Consider the following 27,690-nt stretch of genomic DNA (forward strand, 5'->3'; position numbering starts at 1 on the left):
AAAATCTTATGATAGTACTTAAAGCAAAGAAGGCATTTAAATAAGCGGGTACTTGACAATAAAATGGTATCCCTGGGAGCAATCATATCACTTGTCATTTATTCAGACACACTACCATACTGTCACAGAGACAAAATCTGAAGCAATCCCATGCTGCAAGGGGTTTATACTCCTGGAACTGTGAGAAAACTTTTGCCAAGTTAACTGCAAAATTTCTGATCATTAAGCTTAGTAAAATAAGTTTAGAAATCGTGAGTGAAATCCACATTAAAGTTCAAACACATGTTTAGACATTTTATCAGCCAGAACAGGATTTTTACAGTGAATGCACAAGTTTCCTGAACTCATCTGGACCCAAGGAGTCAATGGTGGTTGCTCCTACTAACATTTTAGCTAATTATATATATTACCAGACCATACCTTGTTCTAGTGGGTCCTCACAAATAGACTCAAACTACTTTTCCACATACATGAATCCTTACTGGCAGTGGCAAAGTCACTGTCTGTCTCCCTCCCAAGTGATGTGCGACTCCTTCTCAAGCTGGTAAATCCTGGCATACACCTACCCATACACAGAATGGCTCAAAGATGGCCTGCAAGTTTTTTTAGCAAGGGTCACAAACAAATAGCTTACATTGTGAACTCAAACAGTGAATCTATGTATTTATTATAAAACTTGCAAGGACTTAGTGCTGAGATCCGAGTAGAAAACGTGTGTGAGGACCAGTGCTTGCAGGTAGATAAAGAAAAAAAAATCCAAACTGAAGGTGGGATTTTGGTGGTGGTAGCTATTAGTAAAACACATTTCTTTAGTGCTAAAATCTGTAGAAATCAGAACAAGACCTGGATGTTGCCTATTCAAGGGGTGTGAAGTCCAACATGTACAACTGTCAGGGCTGATACAGATGTGAGTGAGCAGGTGTGTGGTTGCAGGCAGAGAGGGAGTTGTAAAAAAACTGGTTGCTTTTTTTTCTTTTTCCCCCATCCTATCACAGAATCATAGACTGGTAGGGGGGTTGGAAGGGACCTCTGGAGATCATCTAGTCCAAACCCCATACTAGAGCACCTAGAGCAAGTTATACAGGATGCTTTGTCACCCTCAAAGTAGAAATGTCACTGTTTCTTTTTTTCTCAAGAACAGGCAGGAATAGTCCTTATGACCTCTTCAGACTTCTTGTGTATGCTGTACTGGCTCTTCTTGCATCCTCGCTGTACCTAGAAATACTCAAGAGAAATTTGTTTCAACATGACTATCTGTTTTATGGGACTAGTGTATACTTTGTGCAGTTTAATGTTTGGATCAGAGCTCTGTCTGAGTTTCTGGCTGTGGCTTTCCATGGCCAGTTGCAACGTGTAAGTGACATAAATCAATGTTATAGATTGGATAATAAGAAAAAAACCCCCATTTTTATTTAATCAGAAATCAAGATTCAAGAGACAAGAAATCTAGGGGTCCACAGTGCCAGTTTTGTATCACCCACTATTAGCAGCAGAGCTTGTGGTGTCTGAGCTTGCTTTTCTTTACAGAAAAGATGATAATAGAAATAAATGTTACGTGGAAGAAAGGTAGAGGAACATTTATTTCCTCTATTTTTTAGGTTTAGGCAGAAACTTTGAAGTTAGCATTTATTGCTGGTTTATAGTTACAGTCTGAACCTGTCCCTCTTTACACTGAGAAGAGCAAAGGTCCAGAGTAGTAGATGTTCATTCAATTAACAACTCTATCATAAAGTATATCAAAAGGGGTCCATTGTACAAGTAATCATAAATCTCACTTGGCCTAACTTCAGAGCAATTGACCTTATAACCCAAATAATGTTCCTTTGTGCACAGTTTTTATATGCAATTTCTAGATTTACAGTTTCAAAGAAAGAGTGTGTAAACAGTTTCAGCTGAGCCTAAATTGAGGAACTCATTCATCCTACAGCTGGATGAAAGCTTGTGCCAAACTGAAAAACTTGTTTGGGAAGAGTCTCTACTGATGCTACTTTCAGCGGATAGAGATTCAAATTTTTCATGTATTTATTTTCACATGCTGATGATATCTTAATTAAGAATGAAATTAGGAGAAATGACAAGTTTTAGCAGTTCATTGGACAGCCAGAGAGTATTCACTTGTAAGTGGTCAAAGGACTGCTACAAATAAAACATACTGAGGACTTCTCAAAGAAAAAGGAAGAAAAGAAAACATAGGCAACATAAACGTAACTTCTTCTAGCTTCCACTCTAACTATCCAGCATCTTCAAGTCTTAATATTTCTTTTTTCTATAAACAAAATTTCAGGCCATATTTTAATAAGTTCAATATGCAAAGCACACACATCATTTCCATACATGTGTTCTAGGTGACATCTATATGGAAACAGTGACAAACCCTTTCCTTGATTAAACATTGTAAAGCCTTTATTAGAAAAATTACCAAATCCAAAACTGTGTTATCTATATGAGTAGTGTACATTAGAAATCTCAAAGTAACTGGCTCCAAGATGAATCTTGGCAAACTCTGAAGTCCATATGTGGGAGAGGCCACTTTAGCACTTAGTAAATATCCAAAAATCTGCAAATAACCTTAAGAGATTCTTCAAATCTCTCATAGGCTGACAGGGTCTTCTGGTCAGCCACTTCTGGAGAACTCTGGTACTCTGGTCAGCCTCTGGAGGCACCACTGGCCATCCAAGTGTCTGTGCTTTCATTTCAGACACCAAGGCTGGGCGACCAAAATTGGGGCAACCGAGAATATCTCAAACTCAGGGAGTTCATCCCCATCCTTACATTACATTACATGATATTTTATAATTATTATGGCCAATCTTTTAAGCATTATTATGATGGATTAAAGAATTAATTACAAATACATAAATTCAGGTAGTGTAGTCCTGCTTCATGCTCGTAATACCATTTGTAAGCATATGTTAGCATTTGCCAAATGCTATGTTCAGTTTAGAAGCCCCCACACATTGCTTATTTTGCCTTTCTAAGCTTAATAATTAATTTCTTATTAGTGCGTGTAAAAATGACATCCTATAGTATCTGCTCTTTTAGTGTGCAGTTGAAAATTTATATGGAAAAGAATAAGAGTTAATTAAGATAAAGTGATAACCAGTTCTCCTGATCCCACAAAGATCCAGGCATCTTTGCAAAGAAATACCACTCCTCAGACTTAAATGAGAACATAAATTAGAGCCTGTGACTATTTCTTAATAGGAAGCAAAAAGAGAAAATGGGTAGGGATGCGATAAATGAGTTTAAAAAGTCAAGGAAATGTTCACTAAATCGAAAAGCATTTGCATTCCTATTTGCCTGGGCCACTTGTCCTTTTTGCAACCTGATAAAACAAATGAGTCAATACAAATCAAGACAACCTAGTAGAAGAACAGCAAATGGCCATTATAAAAGTAAAGGCCAGAGGAGAAGGGATGCCACAAAGGTTGTTTTGGGGTTTTTTTGCAAGCAGATTTAACTGGTGTACTGTGGCCAGACACCTTTAGTGTCAGGCATGCCATTTCTTTTAAGGAGAGAGAACAGCAAGATATGTCCGAAGACAGTTAAGTAAAATGGAATAAATGCTTCAGCTGTTTACAAAGTGAATGTTTTGAAAAGAAAATAGTAGAAAACTTGCACAAACGTTTTTTGTGAGAACCTGTCCATTCTTCAAACTTTTTAATGTGATAAACCAGGAATGTTATTCTTTCCTTCGTAGACATACTGCCTTGTTTTCATTGATTTACCCTGACTGCCAAGGAGCCTTCCAGAAAACAGTGGATAAGCTGAGAATTTATGCAGTCCATATCCACTATCAGACAAATCACTGCAAAGTTTCATTTTCCCTCTTGCCTGTCTGACAAAACGGCAAGACAGCCAAATACAGGTGTTCAGATATATTCAGACAACACTCTTTTTTCTTTTCCTCTTTTCAATATAATATTTTGTCATTTACTCTGGTGAAAACATTATGGTTGGTAAAGTAAGATCAAGGAATAATTCTAATTTTTTAAAGCCTTTAAAGCAATTTTTTGAGAAATATGGGAGTTTAGACAGCACATTTATTTAGTTTTAATTTTTGTGCTGTCATACATCAGCACTGAAGTCCTGATTTAGAACACATGCCCCTTGCCTTTGAAGTTTTGGCTGTTTTTTAACAATGGCAAAAAAAGATATAAAGAAATTAAACAGCACCAAAAAATCATAAAACAGGGCTTTTGTGCTCTTGATTTATATATTGTTTTTTATGTTTGTTTAAAAAAAAGCTTTATTCTCAATAATCTTTCATAGGAAGCTTTGCTCTGACATACCTTTATTCCTCTAAGCCTTTTCTTCTGCAGTGACCTTTCTTTTCTCCTTCCTATCCCCCAAGTCCTGAACAGTGCTTTCTAATATCGTTCCCATTCAGTAGCAAAATGAGTTTATTGGAATTCTTCTGAAAATTGAAAGACATGCTAAACTGGTATTTTTTTGATAAAAGCAATAAATATTCAAAGTAAACAGGACCTCCACGTGAAACTGCTTTTTTCTGCTAGTGCTTGCCGGGCTCCCCTTCTGGGCTGCGCATGTGCGGTGGCATACGTGGTCCTTTTGGTCAAGTTACACAACACTGGTGTTTTCCAAGGAAGTGCATGAAAGCTGATAGTTGCTGTTGTTCATTTTTGTCCAATGTGTTGTAATGAATACAAGCCAATGCCATATTTATTTATTCTGCAGCCAGCTTTTTCCTGTTACTCTCTCTCCCTTTCAGCTGAAGAACTAAATTGTTGAAACAACAAAAACACCACAACTGGCTTTATATTTTTTCTCCTCCTTAGGGTCTTCTATTCCCTGGAAAAATTTAGTGTGTAATAGAGTCACCTAAAGATACCAACATCATGTGTTGATGGGACCAGTTTTAATAGTAGTCCACCTTCAAAATGTACTGAAAGTAATTTCTAGACAGACCATGTTGTGAAAGTGTACAAATGTTTGAAGAAGGATGTTAAAACCCCTCATAATTCTTAATTTTCATCCCAAATATATCTGTATGTGTACAATACCAGTGTGTATGTGTAGAAGGATATGTGCAGGGCATTTACGATAGCAGGGGGAGTTGGAGAAGTATTGGGAGATGAGGGAGTTAGACTTTGAGGCATTGCAGGAAAGTTAAGAGCTGTGTATCAGGCATTTGCCAGGGACCTCCTCATGCACTCTATCTCTTCACTTCTCTTCACCATCTCATATCCATTTGCTTCATCTGTGCACCCACTGTAAAATACTGCTGTACCCATATCATACTCTCCTCTCCTCTCCTCTCCTCTCCTCTCCTCTCCTCTCCTCTCCTCTCCTCTCCTCTCCTCTCCTCTCCTCTCCTCTCCTCTCCTCTCCTCTCCTCTCCTCTCCTCTCCTCTCCTCTCCTCTCCTCTCCTCTCCTCTCCTCTCCTCTCCTCTCCTCTCCTCTCCTCTCCTCTCCTCTCCTCTCCTCTCCTCTCCTCTCCTCTCCTCTCCTCTCCTCTCCTCTCCTCTCCTCCAAATTTATTGTCTGTGATAAAATATACTAAATTTGATCAGGCAGATTCAATTTCCCATTGTTTTTTGAAAGCACTACATAAAACTTATCTTCATTAAGTGCCACTGGGAGTCCAGCACCACATAACTAACTAATCAGAGAATTCAGTAGCTTCATGTCCATGTGATGCCTCAAGTTCAAAGGGGACAAAGACATCCTGTTTGGTGTTTTGTTTCACTCAAGCTATTAAAACTGCACAGACCCCTTTAAGTGTTTCTTAAAGTAATCTTCTTTATTCCCTATTAGTAACCTAAACCGTTATAAAAAGCAGTGCTAGTTTAGATAGTTTTCAAATTTGTAATGCAATTTGGAAAAAACACCGGTGATTCTCCATGAAGTGGAAGGACTGAAACTCCTGGCGGATGCCAAATCTACTATTTTTTTCCATATCCCTTAAAGAACGTGGCTTAGTAATTCTGTTCAACTTCTGTGACCTCAATGTTTTTCCTCTAAAGGCATGCTGGGACATTCCCAGAGGTGTGCACTGTGTGTGGGAATGCATACACCCAAAAGGGGTCAAAAGAAAAAAAAAATTACGTGGCTCAGACCATATGCACTGTCTTCATTTATACTCTACAGAGATACAGTTGATGCAGTTGACACCATTAGAAAAAGTTTTGTTCACAAGGTCATATAAACACCACAGTTTTTTTGATATCTCCTTTGATGTAGCATATTTGTTAATTAAATTACAAGTTTTGAAATAACATTTTATCACTTGATCAATAGACAGTTCTGTCTTCCCCCCCCCACCTCTCACTACCACCCCCCGCTGGTTTGATGAAGGTTTGAAAGGGTTGCTTACTCAGATCTTTGGGTGAATGAAAACTTACTTTTAAGCTGTTTATGGTGGCGTCTGAATTTTCAGCAATACTAGGTTACACTTTGCCACTTTCACTCGTGTGCTTTGAAACATAGGACATAACGATGCAACTATTTTAAAGCTGATTATACAACATTTCTTTAAATTCCTGGTGAATTTGTTAGTATAAAGAACAGTCGTATTCAAACTTGATTTTACTGCAAAGCTGTTCCTCTAATGTAGGAACCATAAAAGACACTTCCTGTATTTGGAAGAAACTATAACTTTCAGCTGAAAATGAAGAATTTCTTTGCAGTAGTCATATCTGAGACCACAGATACTGGCTTCTTAGGTAGAAACAAAACAGATATAAATAATAACAGTTGAATTTGGTTTGTAGTCAATACATTTTTTCTGCAAAAAATAAAGACAGTCTTGTTCATTGTTTTGGTAGAGATAACACATTTTTAACAGAAAGAAATTAAATTAAAAAGTAAGAAAATAATTTTAAATAAAAAATATTTGGGAAAATGTATGCATTTTTATTTACATTTATATATATAAATTTAAAATTGATGATTTTTTGGCAGCATAAAAATACTATGCAAAAAAAAAGTAAGTCATTCTTTGTAAACCTTGAACATTGCCTAATAATAAGAAAAAGATGCAGAAGCACAAACACAATATGCCTAATCTGCAATCATAAATGAAAACATAAATTATGTGGCAATATATGTCACTGATCATCTTTCCTTACAACACAATCACTGAATTCATACCCAACACTAAATAACCACACTATGAAAATAATTTTGAAGCTACCACATTTAAACCCCAGAAATTTTAGTAAAGGATGGATTCCACTATTAAATGGAACATCTTTGTTTTGTTTTATTTTTAGAGATTGCTAATCCCTATTAAGTAAGTAAAAAACAGTTTTGGATAATAGCCCTCACAGCCAAACTGCACCTAAATGGATGGAACACCAGATACTGAAAGGCTCTCACCAGAGAACCAGTCTTTTTCACAGAGAGGACTATAAGAGAGAAGGATAAGACTCTGGATCAAAGGAAGCAAATATTTAGTTCATGCTAATATCTACTCTCATAAACAGATACAGGGAAGTAATGGAATTTTGATTAACTAGCAGTAATTTGTTGTTCTGGATACATACTTATTTTTAGTTTCTTCTTCCAAAGAAGATCTGTCTGTTGATTCATTCATATGAGTCATAATCAATGATGGGGAGAAAAGAAATCTGAAGTAAATAAATTACTACTAAATGCATTTCAAATGGATTTATTTTACAGCAAATCTATTCCATTTTTCTTTCCAAGTTAATTCTATAAAACTTCAGGAAGTACTTAAATAACAGCTTTCTCATGTGAATATCCTTTTGAAGAGTTCTTAACATGTGTTTTTGTACCATTTTAATACTTACAATGCAAGGTCTGTCCGTGTAAACTTATTTTAGTAAATCTTAAGCAGGTTGGTGGAGTGGTCCCAATCAACACGACTGCTCAAAGTGAGTAAAAGCTTGTGGGATTAGGACCTACATTCTTGCATTTCCAGCAATTTTGTGGCAATTAGTATGAGCAAGAACAATTTCCTTAAAGAAAACATCAGCGCCACCACCACTCCCCAAAACAACAAAAAAGGTAATTAAAACACTGAAAAAAACCTAGGGATTTTTTTTTAAAACATGCCAGTGTTGGCAACTTGCACCATTTTATTGCAGATTTCATAGTATTAAGTGTTTGCATTAAAACTGCTATAATCAGGAGATTGCAATGGAATCTCATTGTTCGGTTGATAAAGAAATCACTGCAGGGAAAAGTTTAAAATATGAAGGATGTGCGTTCTGAGAGCTCCACGAGAAAAAGGAATCTGGGTAGTATTTCAATAACTCTTACAATATTTTTGAGACCTGAAACAGTGGGGTTTTACTTCTACAATTAGTAGTACGGATATTCTATTTGAACAATTAATTAAGATGCAAACATCCTGTCTGGTGTTGCATAACATGATTTTTTGCAACTACTGCCATGAATTGATGTTTTGAATTTATTCACTAGGGTAAACACTAATTTTCCTTAATAATTTCTTGTCTTTGAGTATATATTACCTTGAACTTAATTTTCAAAATTTTAATTTCTATGTTTACTTGCTTAAAAAAATAAAACAACACAACAGCTACAAATGCCAAGAAAATTTCTTCAGATCAGTGGAGAATTTCTGGTGCTGATACCAGTCAGACGTGAAGTGTACTTGATAGTGGGATAGTGTGAAAAAGATGAGTTTGCAGACCAAAAAAACAGATGGCCCCTTATCACCCCATGGGGCTAAACACACAAGAGCAAACTTCAGAGACGCCTTACCTTTACCCTGTCTGTCCCTATCAGGAGAGACTGTTATATTAAGGGTTATTGCCTCTCTAGCCCTCCCTGTGATCAGCTTTTGAAGTCCATGGCCAAGAGGCCAGTGTGAGAATATCACCCCAGATAAGAGGTGTTTGCTCTGTGAAATATTCAGGACAGGAATCCATGGACCCCATGATAGTTCAGCAGGGAACCACAAACTCCAGCTAATATCTTCTAATCCCCTGTTGGTTTGAGAACTACCCACCATAAAAAGCATAACTGGCTGTTTATTTGCGCAGGCAAGAGATAACATCTTAAAGTTACAGTCTGCCTTAAGTAGTAAGGATGTGTAGCCCAAAGAAATGAACCATCCAAGCTCATAATCAAAATTGTGTGTGCTCCCTTCTTCTCTGCCTAATGAGATGTAAACATTTTGGCTGGTGTCTCTTTTGAAAGATATTAATCAAATATATTGGTTAGAAATCACAAAGGATAGTCCGGTCTGCAAATTACATGTCTTCTTTTATAGCATTCTGAAGCTGTGAACAATATGTTAAAAATTTTCCCATGGCGCAACCAAGTAAATACTTGTGGCACATTTCTATTTATTACAGAGAATAGTTAAATTCTAAGACATAAATCACGCTCTTCTACTAAAGGCTTTACAAATTCCCAAAGACAAGCCTAATTCCCAATGCAACGATGCTATAAAAGATCAGACGCTTTGTTATGGAGAAATCCACATTTGGAGATGTCTTTCAACAATTTGCTCTCAGGACCCAATCCTGTGAAAGGCACATGCAAGTTGCTGAACACTGTGTCAAACTCCATTACTTTCAAAATGTCGCTAAAACCTTATATTTAATTTGGTGTATTTAAATTGTAAACTGACAAGTTTAATACTGCCCAAGCAAGAAAAAAATAATTCTTTTTCCTTTTCTTTCTTCATCTAAATGACAGTCTTTTGGCTTCAACAAGGAAAAAGATTTCATAAGTTCAAATTCAAAACTGAGAGAAGATCCTACTAATTTCACCTTTTTTGCAGCCCCTCACATGAGTTATTGTCATTAGCTAATTCACTTCTTTAGCATGAAAGAAAAACTGACAAGAGGTAGGTGAAGAGATAAGGGACGATGACCAAAAAGGGAAAATAATTCTTAATGGTTGTGTAGATCCCCTTTTTCTCCCCCATTGTAATCTATCCTCTGCCCTGTCCCCAGAAACTGCCCTAAATCAAGGAACTGGCACCTGATGCATTCTGCAGATGGATCGGCACTGTATATCTGGAACATAGTATACAGGTGGTTTTTCACTTGCATGAGTTAGTTAACTAGCCAGCAGACACATCTTCTGTTTGTGGGGCAGGAGCAGGAGTGGAAAAAGGAAATCTTTCCTGGTTAATTTACAGAAAGAGAGGCTAAGTGAAAGAGCAGGCCTAGTCAGTGCTTATTTATTAATATTTCTAGTTGATCTCACTTCCTGCTTAGGTAGACCCTTTCTGGAAGGCACACCAGTTAATCAGGCGGTCGTTGAAAACACTGGGCAATTAAAAAATGAATGCTGAGATTTCTGAATCCTTCAGATGTGTTTTAAATACATATTCAGTTAGGCATGAGTGCCCCAAAATCTGAAGACAAGGATTTTCTTTGGCCTCAGTAAATGAGATGAATTGTTCACTGATCTAATTTTGTTTGCCTTTGTTCAAATCCATAGTTCACATCATAGACACATGCTTAAGCAGCATGTGAATGCAGGCTTCTCAACCCAACATCAGAATTGTCCATTCATATTTTTTCTGTATTTCTCCAAACATTAATCTCTTCTTTAAATGGAAAAAAACCCAAACCAAACCAAAACAAAACAAAAAAAAAAAACAAATAAAAGGAGGGGGGAGAGAACACACGATTTATTCTCTTTTATCTTCACCTTTGACTTTATTATACTAAGTCCTGAAGATAATGCTAATTTTATACATTGAATTCAACTCTCTAGACTATTCCTTATACAACAGGATTGCTGAAAATTTTCTACATTCCATATAAAAATGTAAATGTAGTGTAAACATCAATAATATCTTAGATCTTGAAGTCACTTGCAAATTATTCACTGATACTTTCTGTGCAAGGGTGAATTTAAGGAACTACAAATGCCAGAGTCAGTGCAGCATACTCTGACTTGGGAAGCTGAGCCATCCAATGGCCATGGAAACCCCACTGCTTTGGGTGAGGACGAAAAGAAATCAAAATGTTTTCCTTCTCCCCATAAATCCCTGAAATACTTCATGTCAGAAGGTAGGTCACTAATGAACTTGTTATCTCTTTTGAAGTCTTTTGTATTGTACTAAGCAACCATCCAATTAGCATTCAAGAAATCACCCTAGAGAAGACCCAAACTTTGATTTCCAAAGTGAAGAATCAGAAGCAAAATCTTGATGCCAGTTTTTCCTTACTGCCAGTCACTGGGTACCCTCTAGTTTCCAGAGACAGAAGTAATCTAAGAAAAATTTCTCATGGGAATCAGGAGACTCCCCATGAAAAACTCTATGAATGATCGTTGCTCCCCCCTACCTGCAGTGCTTTTAGATCTGAGTCAAAAGCTCAAGATCTGTGCTGCTGGATAACCATCTTATCACCTCCAGTACCACAAAGATAACCAAATTATGTTAACCAAACTCAAATCTCTGAACTCAGAAGAATTCAGACAAGAAGGCAGCTGTGGCAACTGAGTTTATTTAACAGCTTTCTGCTACCAAAAGGTACCCTACTCCATCTCACCCTTTCTCTACTGCCCCTGCCCCCCTTCCACTAGCTGTGGCACACATTGGTCCCTCCATAATCTGATTCAGCTTCATAGTCCAGCAGAAATCTATGCACTTTTTTTGTTGATTAACTTTTCTGATGGGTTGAGAAGTTAATGCTGTGTGTGTTCACAGAGAGATCTGACAATAACCTGAGCCAGTGCATGATAAATAATGGACAATTCAGAAGTGGAAGGGGCACACAACCCCCCTTTTCTATGGCAATGAGCTATAATGTTGGAAAGTCTGGCACTAACTGCTAACTTTCAGTGATAAGTCATCTCATTATTAAAAATGTGCCTATTACTTTTGAATTTGCTTGTCCTCAGATGCCAGGTATGTTTCCTTTTATAGCATTGTATGCTACACTGAGAGACTATGTTATCATGAATCAGTGCTCCCTTACGAAGAAGGGAAGAACTGAAATTTGAAGGGCAGAGCAGAAACCAACAGGGCAGGTACCCATGTTCAACCTGGTTGCTCTTGTATTCTGAGAAATGCTAGTTCCAGCCTTGAGAAGAGATTCTCTGACAGAAGACCAGTATGCTCCATGTAACTCAACAGGCCTTTTTACACATTTACTTCTACCATTTAGGCTTAAATATCCTTTGGAAATAGAGCATTAATTCTTTCCTCTGCTGTGATTAATCAGACAGACCGTGCATTGTTAGAGTGAAGTCCTCTAAGCCCTTCCTGCTGAGGGCTTGTGAGGAGGGAAACTGTTCATAGCTTTGGCACTTTTTTCATTGCTCCCTCTTGAATGGAGTGTATCACAGCAGAATGCAGCTTTTGATAAGGGAGCGATTGCAATTTTCTCAAATAAAAACTTTATAAGTTACAAATCAGCTGGATCAACCTTGCAACACAAATTTGGTAGACAGGTATCTAACAGTAGACAGGTATCCAAACTGTCAAAATACAATTTAATGTTTAAATGCCTGTAGTGATATCTTTTCCTACTGCTAATTGCTAATCTTATTTTGCATTCTGGTGTCAAATAGAGTCTTTTGAATATGAGAGTAGAACAAGAGGAAAACTCCAGTAACCCTTAACAAATGCAGTGCTTCAGGAAGATAAGTTCCCTGAAAAAAAAATCTTCATTCCTGCTTGACACATCTCTCTATTGACTTCATTCTTTTTACAGAACAGTTACCATTTAATGAGCAATTATGCACAATATTTACTTGAAAAGCAAAGTTATCTCAGTGATTTTAATGCATGCGTTATTCTAAGGGCTGCTCTATAAACCAGAGAACGTGCTTCACCTGAGGATAATGTTACAGGGAGAACTTCAGTCAGCAGAGCTAAACATAAAAACAGTACTCTTACAAGATCTAAGAACTTGCAAATTTATGATCAGACCTGGCAGTGCTTTTTCAGACCTATTCACTGAACAGAATTCAAATGGTGTGATAATAGAATACATTTTAGCAGAGGTTGTAAAAATTAACTATAAAACAAAGCACAGAATGTATCTGCTCTATCTTCAGTGGGACCACATAAGCATTGTCAGGATAAGATAAAATAGATTCATATTCTTTAGGCATCTCTTGACTAATCTAAATATAAAACTGCTTTATCCCCTTTATTTTGTTCCCTGTTATTTTTCTTATATGTTATTGTCAATACAATTTTTACTACTCCAGTACAAAAAGTGAATTTGATACGCTATGGTTTTATATTATGTAATATATTGTGCTGATATTTTATGCTTTACTTTATTGAAAAAACAATGCATTTCTAGTAATAAAAAAGGAAATATTAGTCCAGTCAGGAACTGAAGCATGTTTTCCTCTTACCTGATTATGATTTACAGTAAAAGTAAAGCACCTTTGTAGTCTCTGATCTAAACAAAGGGATTTCAGTCACATGAATAGTTACTCTGGGTAGAGTGCTGTGCATGAGAGAACTCCTGCTGCTGCATCCACCTTGACCAGACAGCTTGGGGAACCAGTTTAACCAAGCAACATGGACAGCACTATACCAGTGCTAAAGATGGACTTGACGATACAAAAGATATTTTGCTATTTCAGTTAATGAAGGTAAGCTTGAGTCAGAGGAGAGGGACTGTAGAAAGTAAATCAGGTAGGTTGCTTGACTATTCCTGACTGTGAACCAGACCCTACCAGAAGTGAGAGAAGCTCCTTAGCAGGAGCTGGCACCTAGAACTGATGCAAGACCTTTGGTCAAGAAGACTGAGTGTATGTTTCAAGATTTGTATCTACGTGTATACAAGCTCCTTTTGAAACAAGAGTATTTCATTGAGAGAGAGGATTGGAATGAAGGATAAACAGAGACACAAAGGAAAATGTGCCCGTGAAATCTTCAAAGTTTTTGTTGAAGTAAATGTTTTAATTAATGCTTATTTTCAATTTGACATTGCACCAAACAGAAAACTATTCTGGGGCCAAGTAAAAGACAGTTCAATATTCATTATTAAGTGAATATTTTTCTCATCAAAAATTAACAGATAAGGATGAATAGCAAAGGCAGCTGGGGGAAAAGATTTAATTAGGGAAAAGATTTCAGAAGTGCAATAAAGAAGGAAAGATTCAAAATTCCCTTCCAATCCTTTTTAAATATCACCACTTTTTTTTCAATTGAAAAAAGCTGCTAGTGATTTCATTTCTTAATGGGACAGGAGATAAATTAGGTAAGTGAGATAACTCCTAGCTCTGCTATCATCACGGGCCTTCCTTCAAGAGGTCAATGGGGATCACCTCACTATGAGAACGTGCACATCAAATCCATGCATTTAAAGTCAGCTTCAAAAATATGTACGATTATTTTATCGATGTGTTTGTTTCCTAGAAACTTCAGTAAAACAGATTGCATGTTGATAGAGAAAAAAACTATGTAGATTTAGTGGACCATCTTTTGCTGAATGTAGTTGTCTTCTGTATGATTACTCCAAGGCTATAATTAGTGCAATCTATTTTCTTCATTGTATGTTTTTTAATTTATGACTTGGGAATGCTGATAGTTAATACATTATCATTTTTAGTCTTTAAATGTGCTCTGAAGGAAAGAGATAAATAATTCCTTATCAAGAATCTTGTGTCTCCCAAACTTTTAAAGTAAGGTTAGTAGCTAAGGACCTACCTTCTTGCCCTTGATATCAATCTCTTCCTAATTTATATGCATAAAGTTTATAGTGGATAATATAAATGCAAAAAATCAATTTATTAAGTCCGCATAAAGCACATATTGCAAACCAATTATATGAAAAATTTGCATTAATATCTATTTTTAGTTTTTAATATGAATGTTTCTCTTTGGACTTTTTTAATAGACTGTTCATTTATCTACATACCACATATAGTATGCTGTGTTCTAAAATGGTACAGTGGAATGTGGAGAATTTTGTTTTGGGGAAATAATAAATTCCTTTGGCTCTGTACAAAAGGCTTTATTCATCCCTCAGGTGCATGATCATTATCTGGGTCTATCTTGGCTTTTCCCTTAATTTAAACAAGAGCCACCTACTGTAAATCACATTTTTTTGCTTACAGACACATGTGCAACTTCTAGATATGCTGTGTCTTATATTTAAAAAATGTACTAAGATCTCATTTCCCCCCAAATTTATGAAGAATTAATTAATTAATTAAACCCAACATTGATTCCAGTATCAATTTTTTTTTCTTTGCTGTCAGGGTGACATTCAATTTAAATTGAGAGAAAAATATAAACTTCATTTCAATTTGCGGTTTAGTTGTTGAAGCTGCTATGCCAGAATATCAGGTGTGCTAAAGCATCATGCATGCTTAAGGGACATGTAGCATGCATTCTCAGGCACCACATACAGAAATTATGCAATACATCTCAACAAAATATCTATTTTGTACTGATTGGAAGCTCATGTCCCTGCCACGTAAGCTCATGGAATGGTGCCTCTGACCAGAAGCCATACTTCCGTAAAAAACTAGTAAGTAAACATCTTACAAAGGGCTTTTTCATACACAACATGCTACTAGTAATAACGATACACATATAAGTGATGCTCAAACATGTATACATGTCACCATGTTTCTCTCCTCTGTAGTGCGACCACTGCATTGACCTGAAAAGCTGTGCTAAAAGTCAATGTGCCTTAGTTCCAGCCACAGGGATGTTCTCTTTCCAATCCATGTGTGCACTAGCAGATGTGTAAGCATCTTTGGGTAGGCTGTTACACTGCTCTCTGCATTCTTGCTTTCCACAGCACACCACCATGGACAGCCAGGCTAGCTCTCCATCTATTCTTTGATTCTTGGTATTCAGGGGACCTTGTGTGCACGCAGCTAAAGTGAAAATAAAAATTATGTGTTTCCCCCTGCCACTCTTGAAGGGAAGTAGCAACTTCATTCTATTGAGCTGTAAGGCAGAGGTCAGAAGGACAAAATCCTCTGAGCTGGAGTCCATTTGAACACTGTGTTAAATGCCATTATGTCTTATTGACTTCTCCAGACTTTTCCCAAGGCAATTGTCATTAGCAGAGATCCATACTTAATAACTATTCAAGAATTATTATGGTATTTCTCGACGCAGACTGAAGAAAATTATTCACAACATTGCATTAAGAAACCATTTCATATTGCCTCATGAGAAGCAATTAATATATAGTGATGTTATAGCTGACTATACTGTGCAGAGCATTATTACATTATCTAGCCTTGCTTAGTATCCTAGGCTCAGAACCAAATTTGTCACAACATTCTACAAGATCTAGTGGATCTTTGGAGTTCTACATATGAGACATCTCAGACAAACCTGACTTTCAGAAAATATTACATCTCTAGCATGAATACACATTTTGGAGAACTGAAATGGTCATCCAAAAATTGAGACCCAACAAAGCAGTCTTTTAGAAAACTTTGGCCTTCATGAACACTGATGTAATTCAGAATTAATGCCATTAAACTGAAGAGATTACAATTTCAAAAGAGCAATATGAGATTGGAATTCGGCATCCAGAATCTAAAATCTCCAATATGTATTTAAAGACAAATAACTTACTCCAGCATGTGGAAAATGGAGCCTATTGAAAAGCATGAAACCTCTAAAATGTTATTTGAATGCCAGAAAAGTAATACTTCAAAAAGCCAAGATAAAAATGCCAAGAGGAACAGAAAAGAGTGAGCCAGAAATGCTAACATGTTCATTTCCACCCTGTCCGCAAGCTGGGCAGGGCCTTCAGCTATGCAGGCATCTCTGAATGTTAATTGATTGACTGTCCCTGCCCTCAGTGACATAGTTGTCACCTCACAAAATACAAATATGGACACAAGCTGGACTTAAGGTTCCTGACTAGAGAAGATACCAACTCAGAAACATATGCACCTTATGATGATACCTACATTTAGCTGTGACTTTGTACCCGCCCAACGGAGGGTCATGACCTTCCACGGCATCAAATCCCGCTGACACCAGGACAATCTCCGGATCAAACTCATTGGCAGCTGGCATAATCACAGTCCTGTAGAGTGAAAAAACCAACCTGTTAAAAATTAAAAGAACTTCTATCTTCATTATATAAATTGATACCATCTCAAAAAAACCACAACAGAAAATATTTTCTTTTAATTAAACCAGTCCTCATGGTAGCTGTCCAAAACCAAAGTCCAAGGCTTCAATTAATTTCTTTCTATAGTCACTCTTTTTTCTTTTCTATGATTGAGGAAAAAAAAAAAAAAGCAGGTACATGTGAAAGCCTCTAATATTACACACACATCTGTGCCTGTTTTATCCTGCTGCCTATAAAAAGCTGCCTCTTCCAGGGAAGTGACTAATGGTTTACAGAGAGCACTCAAAGCCTGAGTGGAAACCCGGACTGCTCCAGTTAGTGCGAACTTGGTGTAAATTTGAACTATAAATTTCTTTTGGGAAAATGTTTGCTTTCCAAACTTCTTTTTTTCTTCTTAACATTTTTAAATGTTTGTCGAGGTGGGGGGTGACTCTAGCAAAGGAAAAACATGAAATTCCCTTAATCAAATCCAGACTATGTTGTCAAGCCTTTCCAAGGTCAAGCATAACAGGAATGTGACAACCACAATCTAGTGACAGCAACCCCTGCTGGTGTCAGGAAGATAATTCAGCCTTTCACAGTCACAAAAATTCCACTTTTTTAACCCTTTCTTTGACAAACTTGCATGGAGTTATTTGGTCGCTTTGTTTTTGCTCCACTCCAAACTCAAAGCATTAAAGATGTGTTGAAGGAGAAGATAAGACCCCACATTCAGCATTTTCAGATGCTTTCTTTCAGACTGCCTTTCTGAAGGGGAGGTGTCAGGATGGCTTTTGCACTATAGTGACAAACGCTGTGCCTATAATTGCTGCACTGATTCAGGGGGACATCACTAGCATTAAAAGGTAAATACAGACATGAATTTTCTATTACAAACATATCAACTCAGGAAAATCCCAATTGGTCTACATGGATCAAAATCTGAATTTCTTTGCATGCGTAATGCTATTTGTCTTAGTTCATTCTGTATTAATTTATAATTTAATTAACTTAGGCCAAAAAGATCATGTTTTTTATTGAAAGATTAGTTTTCCATAGGGTAAAAAAAATCCTATTAATAATACATTAACAGCTCTTAAGGTTTTTCTTTAGTTTTTGATCTGTGTCTTATATAATTTATTTTGTTCTTGTTTCCTCAAAGGTAATGTTAATATAATAAAAGTGTTTGTTTTAGTTGTTATTCAGAGAAAAAAAGAATTCAGACTAAGTAAAAAGTCTTTGCCAGGACATACAGCACTTCAGTGACTATCATTTTACATTAGAAAAAAAAAAGGAGTGATGCAAGTGGTGATTTCTCTGGAATTGCATCAAGAATGTTTGCAGGTAAAGTGATATAATTTGTGAAATATTCCTTTTTTTTACATGTTAATAGTAGGCCTCTGCTGAAGTATGGATTCCAGAATTGAACATTGGACTTCAAGAAGGATCTAGACCAACTTGAAAGAGTAACAGGAAAGAGTTCTAAAAAATATGACCTAAATGGATAAATTGATAGAACATAGCATGAGAGTAAATATGGTAAAAGTTGCTGAATACGTAAGTGGTTGCAAGACAAAAGAAATAACCTGTTTGCATTTCCACTGTGAGATTTCATAGTTGGTAAAACAAATATCCATCAAGCTTTCTACAGGTTCAAGCTGACATGGCCTAGAGGCAAGAGGTCAGATTACTTCTCTTCTATGTCTTTTTCCTACAGTTCCATGATGTGGAAACTATATAATACACAAGGTATGCATATGAATGCTTACACTAGATGGTACGATGACTGAACATTTTTTCAGGTTAATCTCCCCAAAGATAGGGAACAATATCAGGAACAAAGATCTCCTAAGCCACTACATCTTATCTTTCTTATGTACATACCTTCTGATACTCTAATTATATGATCATTGTCTGAAGCAACACGTACTTCCCAAACTTCTCATGTCTGCAACACATATGGCACAGATCCCGATTAGTGATGAGGACTGCGACTGATATGCAATCTTGAACTGTCCTCATAGCACCATATATCTTCTGCATTGGAAGAAGGAGGAATCCTGTGAAGAACCCTCCCTATCTACAGTCACTTGAGTTTTTGCCCTCCTCCTCTCCATTCACACTTCCTCATTCAAGTCAGGCTCCATTCTGTATTTCAGCATGTCAAAGTAAGTGGCAGTTCCACCAGTTACAGCACAGACAATGCTCAGAGGTCAGAGGATGGAGTGTGTTCAGTGAAAACAGAAGTTCTAGAAACTCAAGTTGCTGGGCACTGACAAACTTAACCAGGCTAACACAGAATGAGATTTCTGAAAGTTTTATAATTTGGAACATTGGGAAAATCTACCACACTTCTACCACATTTCAAGACCTTGCTCAAAAGTGTAAAGATGTCAGCACGTGTTTTTATAACTTGGGCAAAACAATGCATTTGACCCTTAATCTCATTCTTAGAACCAGCAAAATTGTTTAGCCACACTTTCTTCAAAATTTTTGTCAAATAAATAATTCTGACATGAAAACCACCAGCCACACTCAGTCACATTAGTAAAATTATTAAATATTGAAAGCAGGGTCTTTCAACACAAAGCACAAGGAATAGCTATTAACACCATTTTTAATAGTACTGAACAGGAAATAGTAGCACATTCATAAATCTATACAGAAATGATATATAGGACTCTCAGCTAAAGGAAGGAGAAGGCTATAAGGATAATAACTGGAGTTGTCCTTTAGAATTCAATGTTCTGCTTTTGGTATTATCTGAGTTAACATGGCTAAAATAAGACCTAGTAGGGTTTTTCTGAAAGAACAATTTTTTCTTTTAAAAACATCTGTTAAATTTCACCAAAAGAATAGCATGCGACTTTTGCTATAATACTGTCTCAAAAATTATGACAGAATTTTGCTGCTGCTACTCTGCATACCACATACCAGAAGAACTAAGCTATTTGCCAACAAGACCTGTGTCACTGTTCATTCCTCTTTCATCTTCCATAATATTAAAGGATGTCAGAGCTCATCTATCTTACATTGTTATTGGTTTAATACTGGATAGAAACTCTAAGGACTTTCTTTAATAAAGACATTATGGAAGATGTAATCTATTCAGTAGGACAGCAAGTGTGGGTCTTCTCTCAGCGTGGCTGTGGTACTTGTTAAAGCAGTAAATACTGCCATTTGGTCTTTCATAAAGATGACAGCCACAAATCTCTCAGTTGCAGAGAGGACCATATAGAAATCTAGATCCTAAATCCCTAATCCGGTTTTCCTCTACATAAACCAACAGACATTTAAGGTTGCTCCTCTTTTGAGTAAGCACTACAAGAGCTGTACTCAAAGAAGAGTAGCTTAATGTCTGGAAAACAACATAGGGTTTTGTTTCCGATTCTGTGTAGGTAGGACCTCTCTAACCCTTGCATTGCCTTGGCAGGAACTCCTTTGTTGCACAAAACACACATGTAAATTCCTTCACAAAAGCAACAGATACTCTCCTACCTATCTTATGAAGTGCTGTAAGAAATCATATGCATACATTTTTAAACATGGACTAAATTCCACCAGGACATAAATAAAACCTTTTGGCATATGTCCCCTCTCAGGCTTCTGCACCTTCATCATCCCTAAGTAACTTTCTTTAGAAAAATCTGTGTTTTGAGGATGGAAGCTGTAAAGAAAGCATACACAAAGCACTAGATTTCACTGCTTTGTTTGTTTGTTTGTTTGTTTTGGACCCATAATCGATGTGAAAGCTCACTCTTTTCTTATAAACTGTCTTCTACATCAGGAGAGAGAGGATGGCTAGACAGCAGGGACAGCTCCTGACCCTTCATTGTCTCCTGGGAGCAGACAATCACCAGACTGTGCCTTTCTCTTTTCCCATCTCGACTCTGGAGGGCACAGCAAGGTGCAAGAAAGAGAAATTATCCATTGACTGCCTCCTCAGGAGCTGCATAAGCATAGCACTTCCAGCCTAAATTGCTGAAGAACAGAATCATCCGAATCAATCCATAACAGAAAGTATGCTTTTTTTTTTTTAAAAAAAACCAACCCTACAGCTAGCATTGGTGATATTCTAACAGATATTCATGTTAACCTCCCCAAATTCCTTGCCCAACCCTATGCTCAGAAGTCAGACAGCAGCTGGCAGGATTTGTTATGGTGCAAAGGGTCAAAACTCTGCTCATCAGAAACCCTTTGCAAGGGTGCGTAGTCAGCTTGCATTCAGACCTAGGTAGGGACAGTTATTATCTCACAGCAGGAGTAAGAAATATGATTTTGCTTCTACCATAGGTCACCAGACAGGTATGGACTGGAGACTGGCAAGCCATCACCTTCCTGCTTGAAGCCAGCTGGTTATCAGCAAACAGAAGTTAATGCTAGGATCCTTTTCCAACAAAATGAGTAGTTTTGTTGAAGAGAAGTGAATTTTATTCTTCCACTATGACTCACACTCTCCTCTACTTCCTTCTCCAAAGAAAATAAAACACATAACAGAGATATTTATTTTCTGTGATCCTGAATCATATAGAGCCATAAATATTTGGTATGCCATATTCACCTCATGATGACAGCAGAGTTACAGGGACATCTTGCCTGCCTGAGTGTTTCTTTCTTTTCTCTCACATTTTCATTAATAAACATGTCAAAGCCTCAAAGCTCGAGCAGCTGGATCACAGGAGTTATTTATCTACACTAAACTTTACAGTCACAATAAAACTGTGTCCTCCAGCCCAAGGTAGTGCAGGTCTTCCTTTAAATCTGATGGTACCAGAAACAGAGTTTGTCTCCAGGAAGCTGAAAAGACTCCTTTTTGTCCCACTAAGGAGATTTCCCTAAAGAATTAATATGTTCCATTTGGGTACGCTGCTGTCTGCAGAGAAGCCAAGGGATGACTTCCAGTTGGGTGTAGTCCTAGAGAAAACATCAGGCATGTGATCTTCCCCTCACCACCAATCTGAACATCAGATGCAAGACATTAAAGAGATTCTACCGAGGGACTCTGTTGCTTTTATTCTTCCATTCTATTTTTGTACATTTAAAGCACATGGTTAGGATGCTCCCAAACATTTGTTCTCCCAGAAGTACCAAACCCAGAAATGACTCTGCAAGTACCATCACAGAGTTGGAAATCTCCAAAGAAAGTTAAGTTGATGCAAATAACTACAATTCTTTTGCTGTGCTGGTAATTTAAAAAGGAAGTGAGAAGGAATACACAGGCCAGGACAGTAATTTATGTAACCAAAAAAAAAAAAATCTACACTGTTCTGAAACTGCAGATTGGAATGGCTTAGTGGCATAAATTATTTACTCTTTCCCTAAAATCCTCCAGTGTTTTCATGCAGTGATCTCAAAGTACTTTCAGAACATTAATAAATGGAAAGGCTCATAACTTCAGCTGGTATAAATCAGCAGAGCTGTTTCTGAAAGCATAGTCCTCTGAAGTAAGAGTTTCTTGTACCCACTTCACAGATGAACCAGCTAAAACTAAAAGCTGGTAGAAGACTTGAATAAATTACTTAGTCGTCCCTGGAAAAACCTTGAAACAAAATACAGAAGACACTAAGTCCACTACTTCAACTAGTAGGAAACACTCTAAAAGCAATGTTATTTAGTCAGTTATACCAGACCTTGCAAGAACTATATATAACAACACACACAATGCACCAGCCCTATTAGAGTGGGGGTTTTGCAGCCAAACGGAGACCCAGTCTGTCATTTGAAAAATGTGGGGCTACCTGCAGTTTTTCAGTTTTACATCCTGCAAATAAAATATTGTTCCAAACAATCACTATATTGTCTTACCTTAAAATTACACTAGTTTAAGTATGCTGTTGACTGTACAGTGATATGAATAGATCAGAAAGTATTTAAAGGATTGCCTCCATAGGTATGTGGGACTTATGGTATCTATTATTTTTATGTGTTGTTTGCACATATGTTTTAATGTAACACAATATCAAATAATGTCTATCCTCACAGAAAGTTACATAGCATTCTGTAAAACTATTGGATAATTTTTCCCCTCCATATTAATTCAGTTTACACTTGTGTTTCTCACTAAAATTTTTGTTTACCTTCATGACATTTCTTTATGTCAGTCCTACTGTCAGCCCAAGTTCACCAAGGCCAAACCCAACAATTTTCCCTCAAAATTTCTTGCTAATCTGACCATCAGCTTTGTCCAGGATTTATTTCCCAAGGTATGTCCAAATCCTGCAGATTTTATCTGTGTGAGTTTCTAAGTTATATTTTTATATGTTTTATCTTTATAGCTTTTCTTTGGATATAATTTCTTTTATCCTTATAGGTTTTCTTTTTATATCTTTTCTATCATTTTATTTCTTCTCTATTTTTATAAGCACAGTCAATATTCTTGTCCTTACTTTTATTTTATAGTTTATTATTTGCTTTCTAGAGGTAAAAAAATATATTTTTCTTTTATTCTTAAAGGGGCACAAGGTACCACATCAATACAAAATCCACTCTACTGTAAATCACAGTCATTTCACTAGGATTTACACACGGTATTAAATTTAAGCACATGCCAAAGTGTTTAAAGGGTCAGGTTCTTCCAGGAATGCACCCAAGTTAGTAACTTCAAATGTTTAATTGCAGGAGTATCTAAGTTCCACTCAATGAAAAGTTTTAGAAGCACCAACAGCTTTGCTTTGCTCTTTTCTTTTCTTTTTTTTTTTTTTTGGCTTTTGAAGACATTTTCAGAGGTTAAGACTATTATTTGTGGGTTCCTTCTTAAATGAATAATTATTTTGGCATCCTGCATGCAAACTTCCTAAATTCTATTACAGATGGAATTGCAACATCTTAAGCACACAAAAAACCTAATAAATACTGACTTCAGTATCTGCTGATCCTTGAATTTTTATTATTATTTAGAAAGGTGATTTCAGTGTAATTATAAGGACTCTTCTACATTTGAGCTAAAAAAAAGAAACAGAAAAAGCAAACAGGAAAAGTATGAGAAAAATATTACTTTGTGGCTTTCTGAATACACTTAAAAAATAATGGCATTGTCAAGTAAGATTATCCAACTTCTGGAAACATGGGCAAATGCATGTACACTTCCACAGTCACATCCATATTCAGAACTGAGTAAAATTTAAAGTTCAATGGTATTAAAGCCATTGCCTAAAAATTATAGTAAGTAGGTTTGCTCACAGGCTATGGGTATAAGTATCTATCAAATGATTGAAAGAAGAGGTTACTGTAGAAGGATCAAAGACCAATCCAGTGTGCAAATAGAAAGCCTTCTATGGAAAGATAGGCCAAGACAGCCCATGCAATAGCAAGATACCTCCTTGAGGAACACTTTCACCCTGAAAAGTGACTAAAAAAGTCTGCATTTCCTAGTAAAAGTTCCTCTGTCTTTTTAGATTCTTATTTGTGGAAGCACTGGCGTGATGGAAGAAAAATTTACTATATTTTGCCTTTTATTTCTCAGATCTCAAAGCTGGTTGGTACCATGTCATCTTGTACAACATAAATAAAGATTATTTACTAAGATCCAGCTGGTAGCTAAAGGAATGATGTGGCTTCCAAGAGCTGTATAACTGAAGATGATATATGAGAAGGAGGAAATAGAAGTTTAATTTGCAAAGATGGGTCTTAAAATAAAACACAGCGTGACTTAAAATAGTATCACCAACACTGAGAATGTAAAGTGCAATAAATATGGAATCCCACCATCTTATGTCAATTATTTTTCTATAAAAGCCATTCTAACATATATGGGAAATGGTACTGACACATACATATAAACTGCCAAATTTCACCCTCAAAGATTATTTAAGAGAGTATTTAGTTTTCATGGTGTAACATGTTCCTATCAAAAAATCGATTTGGTGCCTATTTCTTGTTATTACTTTATTTTATGGGGGGGGGGGGGGGGGGAAGGAAAAGTAAGTCTTTAGGAGCTTTTCTGCCATAAATATAATAATCACATTTGGGGGTATTTTAAGTTTTCTATTTAAAATTTGCATGGCTGATCAGAAAACATATTACATTTCTATCAAGCCTGAGTGCACTACTGGATTTTCTATAGCAAAACAACTACCAGTTTTGCTTTTCTACTAAATAGTTTCTTTCAACAGTATTTTATCATAAAAGTCAGTGGACTTGGACTAGAATGCTAACATAATAAAGTAATAATAATACTAAAACAGTTCCCTGTTCCCAGTAAATCTTATTACATAGTAATAAGATAGTTCCTAAGAAGAAAGAAGTAAATGCTATAATATCAGAAATAGTTAAACATAAAGGGAAATATAGAGTTTACAAAATGATTGATGACATGGTATCCTCTCTGAGGAACGTCTATGAAAAAACATACTATTTTGAGCATATGCTATATTTCTGTGTCTTTTTAGAGTACTCAACACTTTTAAAATGACTTAGCAATCTAAGAACAGTACAAGAAAAAGGAAAACATAGTACCTGTTTTACTTGCTCTTCATGGGAATGGTGGAATTGAGGAAAAGCAGAAAATGGTGATGTTCTGAGTAAATTAAAAAGAGAAGCGGACTCTAGAGTATTGTTTCTCTCTAGGCACCAAACCTGACCTCCCCCTTTATGAAGAAAATTTAGAAAAGCTTTACAGTTTGGGTGTATAGCATACATTTTGATAAATAACAGGAATGAGGAAAATATGCTACCTTAAATTTACTTCTACTGATTGTACAACAGCTCTGATTGCAATTTTAACGATCTGCTTGTGTCATCATTGAAGCTATTACTAGAGAAGTTTAAAATACTTTTCATTTCTTGCAAAAGTGAGATGTGGGGAAGAAGGGAGGGTAAATCTTATTTAAAAATGCCTGGGGAGATGAATTGGAGGAGTTGCATTTTATCTGGGAGTAATATGTTGAGTGGATAAAAGATACAGAAATCCCTTGAAAAAATAGTTTTACCACAAAATTTGCTAAATTTCTGAAAGGGTATTTTGCCCAGAAGGGTTTTTTTCTTCTTTCCTTTTAAATGAAAAGAAAACAAACATTTTTTAGAAATCATATTATTCATGAAGGTCACAGCCATTTGCAAAAGCATAATTTTTCACATGCTGTATTCATCAACCTGGTTGTGAATGCAAAGCTCATGAAGATGTCTTAAATTTTTTCTCAGATGTCTCCCTACCTATTCTCTCTTGCAAATGCTTTCTGGCTGTGTCTTGTATTTTCTTCTATATACTCATAACTACTTCTAAAGGTATTTTCCATGTGTATGATTTTTTGTCTTGTCATTAACTAGAAATTTCACAACTTTGCAGATGGCCACTATGATTTTATTACATATTGTGTCATCACTATTCCTTTGAAGTAATGCTATTCAGAAAATTGCGCATATGGCTAATCTTATTTGTCAGCTCTTATGAGGTACTGTTTCAGAGGAAAGATACAGACACATGTCACTTCCTCTTGTTTTTTACTGAGGAATAACATACACTGGTAGAAAAGAAACATATGGACATTTTCTTACAACTAAACTAACCAACAGGAAATGTCTCTGATCTAAAGGGGGAAGATATTGATGCTACAGGCAGCAACATTATCCAGCACTTCTGTACTAGTAAATACTAAGCCCTATTTGTTTGTCTCATGTTTGGCAGAACTTTGTCACTGGAATTGGGACCACTTTAGACAATCCCATTACCCTAGTGTGTATTTAAACAGACCATCTGGGTTTCATTTTGATAACCAAAAATGCAGTAAAAGTATTTTTACAATGAAGTTTTACCCAGTACGGGAACATCAAGTCTTCTTCCTTTAGGTAAATTGAATGCCACTTCTTTGGCCCCATATTGATATAATTTTAGTGGAGGTTTAGAGAAAATATTTAAAGGTAATGTAAGGTAGCTTAGAAAAGTGCTATTCAATTCCTCTCCCTCCCATCTCCTACCAAAAAAGCAACTGACCAAAAATAAATTCTCAGGTTGAGAGAGAGAAGATATTTCTGGGACCAGAAGGAACACTCATGCTAAAGCACTGATTCCTAGGTACCAGAGAAACTACAGCTGGTTCCCCTGCAGTTTCAGCTACCGTTTCATTTAAAAGGTGATCTGCTGTTGGCTCTGGACAGTTTAGATGAATCCAGTGCCTTTTATATTATCCTATCCCTTCTCTTCCCCTACATTCATTTTGCTCAGCACAATAGAGGGCATACGATAGATTCCAAAGACAGAGAAAAAATGGATGTCGATGTTTACAAATTAAATTAATTAAATGGGACTAGAAGGACTCAACTCACAAAGAAAAGTTGTGGTTCTTGCTCAGGGAGTAAGTAAAATCAGGTAGGCTAACGCCTTAAAAAACGAAACACTCTCCTGAGAGAGCTACACTTGCACCTTAAACAGGACTGGAGGGAACTAAGTTTTACAGAAGTATGACCAAATATGGCACGTTGAAGACAATGGGAATTTTGTTTCTGATTTCAGTAGTATAAAAATGTAGTTCTTTATACTTCAAATTCAAAGGGTAGCACTTACATATAGGAAAGAGCTTTAAATATTAAGGAACCAATGTCATAAATATGAAGTTAATAAAATAAGAAAGTAGCAAAGGAATCTGCATTAACACAATATCACCAACAAAAGCCAAGATGGAGATGTTGTTTCAGCTTCAGAGAACCTCATATTAGAATAATAATAATAATGTCAATAATAATAATAGTAGTAATAATAATAATAATATAAAAATAAAG

General features: G+C 36.3%; 1 protein-coding gene across 1 annotated transcript in view; it reads right to left on the reverse strand.

The window, feature by feature from the left end:
• Positions 1–27,690, reverse strand: part of HDAC9 (histone deacetylase 9) — a gene marked incomplete at its 3' end in the record, with an annotated part of 272,117 nt that overhangs the window by 34,093 nt on the left and 210,334 nt on the right. The window contains exon 22 of the mRNA XM_084260475.1: positions 16,832–16,950. Within this exon, the coding sequence (XP_084116601.1) occupies positions 16,832–16,950 (119 nt within the window). The remainder of the gene's footprint in view (positions 1–16,831; positions 16,951–27,690) is intronic.

Source organism: Gallinula chloropus (genome assembly GCF_964237585.1).
Source record: "Gallinula chloropus genome assembly, chromosome: 2".
Classification (NCBI taxonomy): domain Eukaryota; kingdom Metazoa; phylum Chordata; class Aves; order Gruiformes; family Rallidae; genus Gallinula; species Gallinula chloropus.